Below are 12,934 nucleotides of genomic sequence, written 5' to 3'. Positions count from 1 at the left end.
TTTATTCCTACAAGTACTATATGATACAACCTATATAGACCTAGCTGACATCAATGACATACAATATAGAAAGCCCCTGGTTATACAGAGCATTTAGGGCAAATTAGGTAAATTTTGTCCCCAGGATGCAACCCACACTAGTCAGCTAACACCCAGGTACCTACTTACTGCAAGGTGAACAGGGACAGCAGATGTCTTAAGAAAACATGCCCAATGTTTCCACCTGCACTTGGGATTGAACCATGGATGCTCAGTATGTGAGCTGAGTGCTACAGGACACCGTAGCCGAGCCTAACTATACTCTGCTGCCTGAGAAGATTATTATATACAGTGGACCCTCGAGTTTTGGCAGCCTCGACTTTCATGAAATTCGACCTTCGGCGAGTTCTTTTTGGAAAAATTTGGCCTTGAGTTTCATGAAGAAACTCGTGTTTCGGCGACCGTCCAGTACCCGTCCGCCCGTCACCAAGCACACAAAGCCAGTCTCCCACGCCATTCATGCTCAATGTGCCATTGTTTACCAACACGTGACCATCACCCCGTGGGTTCATACGTAATAATCCATTGTTTTTTGTGATTACAACTGCTAAATAAGTCTCCATGAGCCCAAGGAAAGCTAGTGCAAGCCCTTTGGTAAAGAAAGTGAGGAACACGATCAAATTCAAGAAGGAAATCATTGAAAAATATGAGAGTGGAGTGCGTGTTACAGAGCTTGCCAGGATGTATGGCAAGCCCCATTCAACCATCACTTCGATCGTGGTGAAAGGAAAGGAAATAAAGTGTGCTGTTGTTGCAAAAGGGGTGGATATGCTGACAAAAAGGAGATCACAAATCCTCGAAGAAGTGGAGAGGTTATTGTTGGTGTGGATTACCGAAAAACAGTTAGCAGGAGATAGTGTTACGCAGTCGATAATATGTGAAAAGGCAAGGCAGTTGCATGACGATCTCATAAAGAACATGCCTGCAACAAGTGGTGATGCTTGTGATTTTAAGGCCAGCAAAGGTTGGTTTGAGAGATTTAAGAAGTGTAGTGGCATTCACAGTGTGATAAGGCATGGTGAGGCTGTCAGTTCTGACAAAAAAGCAGCTGAGAAGTTTGTACAGGTGTTTAAGGAGTGCATAGACATTGGAGAATTCAAACCCCAGCAAGTGTTTAATTGTGACGAAACAGGCCTCTTCTGGAAGAAAATGCCAAAGAGGACCTACATCACGCAGGAGGAAGCGGCACTCCCAGGACACAAGCCTATGAAAGACAGGCTTACTCTCATGTTTTGTAGTAATGCTAGTGGGGATTTTAAAGTGAAGCCTTTACTGGTGTATCACTCTGAAAATCCCAGAGTGTTCAAGAAATACAGTGTCGCCAAGAGTAATTTGTGTGTGATGTGGAAGGCTAACAGTAAGGCATGGGTCACAAGGGGAATTTTCCTAGACTGGTTTAATGAAGTGTCTGGCCCCAGTGTGAAGAAAATAAATTGCCACTCAAGTGCCTCCTGGTAATGGACAATGCTCCTGCTCATCCTCCAGACTTGGAAGAGCAAATAGTGGAGGAGTTTAGTTTCATCACGGTGAAGTTCTTCCCTCCTAATACCACTCCTCTCCTCCAGCCCATGGACCAGCAGGTCATTTCAAACTTCAAAAACTCTACACCAAAGCAGTGTTTCAAAAGTGCTTTGAAGTGACCTCAGACACTGAATTGACCACTTTAATATCCTCCACTGCATAAACCTTATAGGTAAGTCTTGGGAGGGAGTGACTTCCAGGACTTTGAACTCTGCTTGGAGAAATTTGTGGCCAGATTGTGAACAAGAGAGGGATTTTGAAGGGTTTGTGGCTGACCCTAAGGAACCTATGCCAGCTGTGGAAATATTGCTGGAATATTGCTGCACTCTAACAGCACCTTTCAAGGCAGGTGAAATTGCCGACCTAGAAAATGTACAGAGAACTTTCACGGCGCGCATAACGGAGATAAAACACCTCAATTACTGGGAGCGCTTGAGGTTTCTAAACCTGTATTCCCTGGAACGCAGGAGGGAGAGATACATGATTATATACACCTGGAAAATCCTAGAGGGACTAGTACCAAACTTGCACACGAAAATCACTCACTACGAAAGCAAAAGACTTGGCAGACGATGCACCATCCCCCCAATGAAAAGCAGGGGTGTCACTAGCACGTTGAGAGACCATACAATAAGTGTCAGGGGCCCGAGACTGTTCAACTGCCTCCCAGCACACATAAGGGGGATTACCAACAGACCCCTGGCAGTCTTCAAGCTGGCACTGGACAAGCACCTAAAGACAGTTCCTGATCAGCCGGGCTGTGGCTCGTACGTTGGTTTGCGTGCAGCCAGCAGCAACAGCCTGGTTGATCAGGCGCTGATCCACCAGGAGGCCTGGTCACAGACCGGGCCGCGGGGGCGTTGACCCCCGAAACTCTCTCCAGGTAAACTCCAGGTATTGTGGCATTGGGGATGCCCCTGGGGTTGGAGGTGAGTGGTGAGGATGTGGAAGAGTTGGTAGAGGACCACAGGGAAGAGCTAACCACTGAAGAGCCACAAGAGCTTCATCTGCAACAGCAAGAGATCACAGCTCAGGAAACTGCTGCAGAGGAGGAGGAAGAGAGATGGAGGAAGGTGCCTTCTTCAAAGATTAAGGACATTTGTGGAAAGTGGACTGAAGTGCAAACATTTATGGATGAACTTCACCCTAACAAAGCTGTTGCAGGCCGTATTGGCAACATGTACAATGACAGTGTTGTTTCCCACTTCAGACAAATCTTAAAGAAACGCCAGAAACACACCTCTCTGGACAGATATTTTCTGCGACAAGGGTCCAGTGACTCTCACGCTGGTCCCAGTGGCACTAAAAGAAGAAGGGAAGTAACCCCAGATATGGACTTCATACCTGAAGTCCTAATGGAAGGAGATTCTCCTTCCAAAAAATAGTGTACACCTTCCTCCTATCCCCTCCTCCCATCTTCCATCCACGCAGATGTCTTCAGTAAAGGTAAGTGTAATGTTATTATTATTTTTTAAATGTATGTACTTGATTTCTGATTGTTTTCATTATGTAAATCTTTATTTAATTTGAAAAAAAATATTTTATTTTAATATTTTTGGGTGTCTGGAACGGATTAATTTTATTTCCATTATTTCTTATGGGGAAAATGGTTTCGAGTTTCGTAAATTTCGACCTTCGGCGGGCTCTCTGGAACGGATTAATCACGAAACTCGGGGGTCCACTGTAATAAGAAACTCTAAACCCATTATTACCTAAGATGAGATTATCTTTCCTATTATTACCTAACATTTATTGTTGTCATTCAAAGCATGAAAATTACAATGCTGCACTAAATATAAACACTGCCTTTCTCACTTGTAATAACTTATCATTTAACAAAAAAATTTTTGTTACACACTTTTGAATATTTAGTAAAAAATCTTGGGTCATGATTTTGAAACCAACAAAGAAAAACTTTTGTTTTCTACTGACCTGTTCAATAAGATCCTCCAGTTTAGCTCTGACAGCCATTTCACTCTCTGGGATGGATTGAGAGATTACATCCTGAGGAGACCCTGGCCGAGAAATGGATGCTGTGGCAGCTTCACAGGCTTGTACAGCAAAAGCCAGCCGAGATTTCTCTCCTAGTAATTTACTGTGCCATGACTTTAGGGGCAAAATAAATCAGTGTTAAACTTTCTAAAGAACAAATTATGATTAATATAATTACATAAAGTTTATAATTAATTAGTACATATAACCACTGAGAGAAATTACCAAATTTTATTGCTCTTCCAAATTAACTACTTTGCATATCTGAGATCATTAGCCACTATGATTCTATTACAAATGGTATATCTGTTTTAGTTATATAAGTACACTAGCTACTCTGTCAATTTGCCTCACATTACTGCTATGAGCTACAGTACTTGAATACTATAATGGTAAATTTTTGAAAAGCAAACAAGTAGAAGCAACTAAAAAATTTACAATATTTACAATGGTACTTAATGTTGCAGTCAAACTCACCCTAGTACACTCAAGATGGTACTTTGCCTCTTCCATTGTTTGTATAGTGGTATCATTCTCCTCAGCAATAGTTGGTTCCCACTCTTCTAGGTTCTTCTGGATAGACTCCAAGGTGGCTTCATATTCTTCAAACTTGGCTAGAGATTCACTGAGACGTTTCTGGATGTGATTGGCAGTACTTAAGAGAGAGTTGTAGCTCTCCTGAATGTTGTGCAACTGACGCTCGATCTTGTCTTGGATTGAAGGTACAGAGCCAATGTAACGGTCAATCTGTTTACGGCCTTTATTCTTAACTTCATCCAGAGTCTGTTGGTACTCAATGATCTCTTCGAGCTCTTCATTATGGCTCTCAATCTGTTCTTCAGTTTGTTCTCTATTACAGATATATAAGGAATTTTCAGCCATCAACTGGAAACTAATCTGAAGGAGCCACTTCTCAGTCTCCTGTAGTGCTAGTTGATATTCACTAAAGTCAGAGATTTCTTCCTCAAGTTTTGTTATGATTTCAATACATTGATCATTAAGTTTTTCCCACTTTGATTCAGTTTCTTCCACACGGTTCAGGATATCTTCATCTGAGGCCCTTTCTGCATATTCCTCTGCATCATCCAAGAGATTTTGAACTTCTTCCCGTTTTTCTTGGATCTGGAGAGCAATGTGTTTGTAGCGTTCAAGGAAAGTCCTCATCTCAGCAACTTCACCCCGAGAATCTGGTGTCTCTACTAGTAGCTCCTCTACTTCCACTAACCAAGCTTCCAGTCTTGTTTGTGCCTCGCTAAATTCTTCCCAACGATTCACAGCACTCTGAAAATTGAAATAATTTTTTTAATACATTAAGCCATCTCTCACCAAAGTAGGGTAACACAAAATAATTATGTGCTTCAATGTTATGATTCTCATACAAACTGATCATATCACAGTGTGGTACTTTTTCTTTAAAATTCAACACAAAATCACAATACAGTACAATGCTCAACAGTGCAATGATTTTTGCGCAAGAAAGGTATACAATACCGACGAGATGAAAGTTAAGACACATGTGCAACATCTGGGTATCTTTATTGTAGATGTTTCACCATCCAGTGGCTTTATCAGTACAGATTCAAGGAAATAACTAGAAGACAGTAGAACTATATACAAAAGATGAGTTAATCAGTCCCTCAGCCTTGGAGTTGGTGTGAAGATCACCTTGGTTGTAGAGATTCTATAACCACAGTGATCTTCACACCAACTCCAAGGCTGAGGGACTGATTATCTCATCTCATGTAGTTCTACTGTCTTTTAGTCATGTCCTTGAATCTGTATTGATACAGCCACTGGATGGTGAAACTTCTACAATAAAGATACCCAGATGTTGCACATGTGTCTTAACTTTCGAAATGATTTTTCTTTATTAAACAGCAGAAACCTGATACAGTACATTGGGTTAACAAACCTTGAGCTTGGAGAGGGTAGAATTAAGTGAAATGTTCAAATGATCCCATTCATTACGGAGCTTTGTGAAATCCTGTCGAATCTGGTCCTGCTGGTCCACTTGACTAAGGTTGAGAGCACGCGTATAAGCCTCTGCCAAGACACCTAACATGTGCTGGCCTTCAGACAGTCGTGTTGCCACTAGCTTTACTGTGTCTAGTTTGTCCTGCACCTATCAATGCAGAGAGAATAACAGAGCATTATAAAACTTTAAGTAAAGCAGTAGTTGGAATCAATTACAGAATCAGTTTTACAGGGACACTTAGATAGTGACAAGGAAATAAGCAAAAATCAGAGATGGCAAAATGCTTAGATGATTTCAACAATTATGTTTACACAGCAGGATGCAGCTGAAACAAAATACAAGAAAGGCCTCTACGATTAACACTCAGGTCAAGCATAACGAAAAGTTAATAAAGAAGAGACTTAAGGAAACTGAAAGGTCACAAGGGCAGCAAAGTAAATGCTGAAGAAAGTACACAACAAGCATAGCTCTGCCCCTGTAACTAAAAAAAAAAAGCAATCCACACTAATAAAAAGCTAAATGCTGTACAGTATTTTATAAGCATAAAATTCAAAGACTAGGTATACTCCACCAGCATACTCCACCAATTTTCAAAAGTCTGAATCTGCTTACCATTAAGAACATCCATACTTATTCATGTGCCTACTACATACACAGAACAATACACGCAAATATAAACCCTCCACTCAAACTTCTCCTCACCAACCTAAACAGGACACATGACCACAACACAAGACACAGATCTCTTTTTGATATACCTCATGTCCATATCACACTGTGTAAAAACTCTATGCACATAAAGGACCCCAAAATATGGAATTCATTACCAGAAGATATTAAAGTAACCCAGTCTGAAAATCAATTTAAGACTCTTCTCAAAAGCCGCTTAATCACCCTAGACTAAATGCTAAATATTCAGTACACACATATTCACCTATGTACTCCCACATCATAACTGAAACAATCACTTTTAACCTTTTATCCATTGTTGACAGGAATATAATTGAATCATTGTTTTCTCAAAAAGTATGTTCAAATATAAATATATCTTTGTATTATCATATAGTCGGACTTGAGTCCTGGAAATGGGAAGTACAATGCCTGCACTTTAAAGGAGGGGTTTGGGATATTGGCAGTTTGGAGGGATATGTTGTGTATCTTTATACGTACAGTGGACCCCCGGTTAACGATTTTAATCCGTGCAAGAGGGCTCATCGTTATGCGAAATAATCGTTATGCGAATGAATTTTCCCCATAAGAAATAATGGAAATAAAATTAATCCGTGCAAGACGCCCAAAAGTATGAAAAAAATTTTTTTTTACCACATGAAATGTTAATTTTAATACACACAAACTGAAAAAGGCATGCACAATTACATGACACTTACTTTTATTGAAGATCTGGTGATGATTGATGGGATGGGAGGAGGGGAGAGCATTATCTTCTTACTGTTTAGAAGGGGAATCCCCTTCCATTAGGACTTGAGGTAGCAAGTCCTTTTCTGGGGTTACTTCCCTTCTTCTTTTAATGCCACTAGGACCAGCTTGAGAGTCACTGGACCTCTGTCGCACAACAAATCTGTCCATAGAGCTCTGTACCTCCCGTTCCTTCAAGACTTTCCTAAAATGGGCCATAACATTGTCATTGAAATAGTCACAAGCACGGCTTGCAACAGCTGTGTCAGGGTGATTTTCATCTATAAAGGTTTGCAGTTCAACCCACTCTGCACACATTTCCTTAATCTTTGAAGTAGGCACAATGGATTCCACAACTGGCATAGGCTTCTCAGGGTTAGCCCCAAACCCTTCAAAATCTTTCTTAATTTCCATACTAATTCTCACCCTTTTTACCACAGGGTTGGCACTAGAAGCTTTCTTGGGGCCCATGGTCACTTATTTTCCAGAAACAGCACCGAAAATACTGTAATAATACGAAATATTCCGAGTGTATGCTTGGATGTTACCGCGGAGGCTGGCTGGTAAACAATGGGACGGAGCGGCACATGTGAGGCTGGCTGAGGGCACATTGGACGCGTCTCGGACGAAAATCGGTATGCGGGTTTTTAATCGGTATGCGCGGCAAAAATTTTGCGATAAAAGTAATCGTTATGCGGAAAAATCGCTATGCGATGCCATCGTTATGCGGGGGTCCACTGTATATGCTTCTAAACTGTTGTATTCCGAGCACCTCTGCAAAAACAGTGATAATGTGTGAGTGTGGTGAAAGTGTTGAATGATGATGAAAGTATTTTCTTTTTGGGGATTTTCTTTCTTTTTTGGGTCACCCTGCCTCGGTGGGAGACGGCCGACTTGTTGAAAAAAAAAAAAAATTATACAAATTTTGATTTATTCATAATTAATATTCTACTGTACAACTATGAAATAATTACTATTCTACTGTACACCTATGTACACCTACTGTACACCTATGTACACCTTAGTGTTAAGTAGACTGTAAGCCAATAATGTTAAGTTGGCTCATAATGCCTAGGCATAATAGAGGCTCTCTTTGCATTGCAACTCACTATTGTAAATATAAAATCTCAATGTACTGTTTGCAAAGACATAAAATAAATAAATAAATAAATAAATAGGTTGGTAGACAGCAACCGCCCAGGGAGGTACTACCATCCTGCCAAGTGAGTGTGAAATGAAAGCCTGTAATTGTTTTACATGATGGTAGGATTGCTGGTGTCCTTTTTTCTGTCTCAAACATGCAAGATTTCAGGTACGTCTTGCTAATTCTACTTACGCTTAGGTCACACTACACATACATGTACAAGCATATATATACATACCCCTCTGGGTTTTCTGCTATTTTCTTTATAGTTCTTGTTCTTGTTTATTTCCTCTTACCTCCATGGGGAAGTGGAACAGAATTCTTCCTCCGTAAGCCATGCATGTCGTAAAAGGTGACTAAAATGCCGGGAGCAAGGGGCTAGTAACCCCTTCTCCTGTATACATTACTAAATGTAAAAGGAGAAACTTTCGTTTTTCCTTTTGGGCCACCCCGCCTCGGTGGGATACGGCCAGTGTGTTGAAAGAAAGAAGAAGAAAATTCAAAGAAAATCTTATAACCTTGTTTTAATCAACAAATATTTTACTACTGTCTTACCTCTGCCTCTGAGCCAGTATCATCCTGACAATCATTTACAGTGCCTTGAGAGCGTCCTAACCACTGCTCAAATTCTGTCTTTGCAGTAACAAATTCTGTATGGTCAGTCAAAGTTTTCTGGGCAATAACTACTAGACTCTGCAAATAAAGATAAATTCATGAAGAAGATTAAACTAAAATGATACAATATGCTTCTTGCCAATTTAGATTCAAGCTCCCATGAAATCACCAATGACAATTATAAAAATGTTAGACACTGCATATGCCACACTTGACAGGAACAGACTATTTACTGATCTGTAAAAAGTTTTAAACACTGGTGACCACAGTATTCTTCTTTAAAGATAACTTATTTATGAATTTTACATAAAGACAAAAATTAATAGCATGAAATACATTTTCATATAGTAAATGAAAACAGCCAAAGAACAGATACGAAATATCAACATTAAAAAAATTACTTAAAATCATTCACAGCTTGTAAGCTAACAATACAACTGTATTTCATACCTGTAGATTTGTGAGAACATTGGTATATGTTGACTGGAGCTGAACTGTCATGTCTCTGATAGGTGTATGTGCACTATAATCCATGAGCACTTCACAGCGGTCGTTCAGCACTTCCAGGTGAACCTTTTTGCTGTTTGCCTCCACCAGAAGTTCCTGTAAAGAGGTCTTAATTTGGAGGAGAGAAAGTGTCAGTCCATTTTTCATTAAGAGGGAACAAGTTTAGGCAGGGTATTAGGGACGGAGTGTTTAAAATAAAAAAAAGGGGATGGATGGGTATGTTGAAAGGCACCAACATGCTTTCAAACACCACCTTCTTACAAGGAAACTTTGTAAGCAGATTTGGTTACTGAAACACAATAGTTCTTTAGTATACTGGGCATCAATTCTGAAATGAGCTAATTAACTTAGGATATGTTGACAGTTATACTAAAGGCAGTCCTTACCATCAAGATCATTAGTAAATATTTTTTATTTTGGTTACAAAATGAAAAAAAAATCAGTGCGTAAAACATTTTGCTCAAGTGAGAGCATTCTGTAGGAAGCTTTAAGGCTTCCTGCCTGTTCTTTTTTTTGAGTACTATATGTATTAATAACACAATAGTTGTTCCCAGCTGTCTAGACTCTTTTAGATCTCTAACATAGTAGAGTAATATGCAACAGATCTTTGACAATGGCTGACTCAGAGCATCAGCCTCACTCCTTCAGTATCAACTGAGATCTTGCCAGCCTTTCCTGTACCCATGTCACTGAGGTGCCTTTGCATCTCTCCTTTCCCCACTATCTACAGTAATATTTTTTTATGAAATGTTCACTCTTCACAGATTTTTCTTTTTTTATATACATACAGTGCCCCTGTACCTGGTTGTCAATATTTCCTCCACAGGCTTTTTGGTCACTGACAACTTATGCCAGGTTACCCCACATGGTGACTCTGGGTCAAGATCTACTCAGTAAACCTACCTGTAACATCAAAAATGGTATACAATACCGACAGGTTGTTAGGTAAGACACATATGCAACAGTTAGACAACTTTATTCCGAAACGTTTCGCCTACACAGTAGGCGAAACGTTTCGGAATAAAGTTGTCTAACTGTTGCATATGTGTCTTACCTAACAAACCTACCTGTACTTCCACTGACAACTTTAATCTCATCCTGTTGATCTAATATTTTCCTAAACTATACCACTCAATACCTCTTATGACCCCAACTCTTTTCATCACTTCTGGCAGGTCTCCTGTCACTGCTTTTTTCTTCTTCCCAGTTGCCTCTATCTGGTTCCCTCATTCTTGTGATGATTTTTGTCTTGTTTCTAACTTCTGTCTGATATATCACACTCTTTCCTTAGAAAAGGTTGCAGTCTGGATTACATGGAAATAGACTACTTATTAAATGTCTATATCAGAATTTCTTTACTTCAATTATGCAATTATCACTCTTCCTATTTATGACTTTTTATATTTCTACTTAATTTTACCTCCTAATGGACCTTTTTTTCATATGTTCTTGGTTTATCCCTTATATTCCCACTCTTATGCTTCTCTTCCATTTATTCCTGGTTCTCTATTTCTCCATATTTCTTTTTAATTCTAGTTTTATTTTATCATTGAAGGAGCCTTCCAAATACTGTACTGTACAATAATCTCTCTTCTATTTTCCATGTCCAGATTCATCTTCTGCCTTTTTTCTTCTTTGATTTCCAATATTATTTCTCTCATCATACTTTCTGTGGCTGAGACCAAATGTGTGATCCTCTCACTAGACTCCTCTCATCCTCTTGCCTCAGTACCAGGAAGACCTCCCCTCACACCTCTTGATGCCCCCAGACCCCTAATCACTGGGAATCTTCTTGTAATCCCAAATCCTGAGGTATTTACTGTTTTCTAATGCATTATACCCCATTAATGATAAACCTTTCCAAAGAGTCAAAAACAGCTCCACTTCCCTGCTTAACAGCCTGGTTGATCAGACCCTGGTCCACTACGAGGCCTGGTCATGGACTGAGCCATGGGAGCGTTGACCACTAAAACACCTTCCAGGTATACGTACTCCATTTATCCATAGTGTGGATCTCAATCCTGCTATATACCACTAGACTTGTGAAGATGTGCTAGCTATTATCTTTTTTTATGCTGAACTAAGTAAAGAAGCATGAATGATTACAGAATCTACCAAAAAATGTTTTGCATAAAAAATTGCTTTCCATAGAGACTGCAATGTGTACAGATAGATATATAATTAAAAAAACTGAAACAGCCCCTTGTATTTTTTTTAAATAAAATTTGAATCTGTACAGTGCAGTATTTGTGAATGTAAAGATTTAAAGAGATTTAGTAAAAACATTTCTAGACAATGCTCATATATCTTCTTACCATGCTACAAATTATTGTTTAAGTTCTCTTGACTTGGTAACCAGAACAAACTAATGACTGTTGATGGTAATTTAAGGATAAATTTTCAGTTGGTTAATCCTGACTGGAAAAATGGTTACGTGGTGCAGTACAGGAGAGCCAATGGAAACCAGTGTAACTGCAGATTATAATACTAAGAGTGAAACAGGCATGAACAAAACCATATACAACCAATGATTGGAGAGATGAGATGAAAATAACATGATGGAGTGGCAGTAGTTTCCAGGGCCCAGGAAAATACAAGAAAAGTCCATGTCGGCAATGCTGGTCAATATGAAAAATGGATTAAAGAGGGGGAAAGGGAAGAGTGGGGAGGTTCACTCTCTTTTAGACAAATATTTGATTTGATTTCCAAGGTGACATGGACAACATCAAAGAGCTTTAAAATATTTTTCTGATAATATTAGGAAGACTTTTGGCATACATAACAAAACTCAGCCTCTCCTCAGGTATCTTGAAAACACTGTACTCAAGTTTTAAAATGCATTTCATTACAGCCTTTAATAGAGAACAGTACAAACAAATATGACAAGTGTGCTTTCCACTACAGCAAAGAAAATAAGCAACTGAAAAAAAGCACGTATTCAGATGTACCGTACAATATTAGAGGGAAGAAATAGGTCTAGAAACAAGCAGATTGGGCTACACATCAACTGATGATTTTTTTAAATGAACTTAATAAATTTATTTAAAAAAGCCATATTAAAAAAAATACAAAAATTCATATTAGTAGAGTTATAAACACTTGTAAATACAGTATATGTAAAGTTTAGTTTAGTAGTCCAACATTTATACCAATCTCTCAATTAATGATTTTATTTATACTGTACATAATTCACTTTATACTACTCAAATTCCACTCTTACAAAGGTTTGCCTCATACTTACACAGTTGACCCCTGATATTATTCACTTTTGGCACAAGGAGAAAGCAAGCTTGTGCAAGATTAAAAACCTGATGAAGGGTGAGTGAAAGAGACAGCAAGTTGTCTACCCTCCCTGCTTCCTTCCAAATAAATCATTTCCATGCACTTAATAATTAAGGTATGAAAGATCTCAAAATTTATTTTATATGAGGCCACATCATAGGGCTATTTATTAACTTTAATATAATTTATCATGAAATTCATTCATTCATGAGATTTGGGCAAGACATACAACTTTTTATGAATCATGTCTTACGCCTGGTAAACAAGAAGGGAAATAAACATACCACGGTTGGGGTTTGAACCCGCAGTCAGAGTCTCAAAACTCCAGAACATCGTGGGTTCAAACCCCACCCATGGTATGGTTTGTTTACAATCGTGTCATTACGATTTCATGAGTCAAGAAGGGAAATGACGGGGAATGGGAGTATTTCGGTAAGTCAATA

The 12,934-nt window shown here is 39.0% G+C and overlaps 1 protein-coding gene across 25 annotated transcripts in view; it reads right to left on the bottom strand.

Annotated features, from left to right (window-relative positions):
* LOC128684052 (uncharacterized) overlaps positions 1 to 12,934 on the bottom strand; it is a 1,018,196-nt gene that overhangs the window by 421,668 nt on the left and 583,594 nt on the right. For 24 of the 25 annotated variants that reach the window (XM_070091648.1, XM_070091672.1, XM_070091678.1 and 21 more), the window contains 5 exons: positions 9,153 to 9,317; positions 8,643 to 8,780; positions 5,465 to 5,674; positions 4,030 to 4,833; positions 3,493 to 3,666 (listed from right to left, as the gene is read on the bottom strand). In XM_070091648.1, coding sequence (XP_069947749.1) covers positions 3,493 to 3,666; positions 4,030 to 4,833; positions 5,465 to 5,674; positions 8,643 to 8,780; positions 9,153 to 9,317 — 1,491 coding nt within the window. The remainder of the gene's footprint in view (positions 1 to 3,492; positions 3,667 to 4,029; positions 4,834 to 5,464; positions 5,675 to 8,642; positions 8,781 to 9,152; positions 9,318 to 12,934) is intronic. The other variant, XM_070091611.1, reaches the window with a different exon arrangement.

This window comes from Cherax quadricarinatus, chromosome 3, assembly GCF_038502225.1.
Source record: "Cherax quadricarinatus isolate ZL_2023a chromosome 3, ASM3850222v1, whole genome shotgun sequence".
NCBI lineage: Eukaryota > Metazoa > Arthropoda > Malacostraca > Decapoda > Parastacidae > Cherax > Cherax quadricarinatus.
This window is presented reverse-complemented; position numbering and strand designations above follow the sequence as displayed.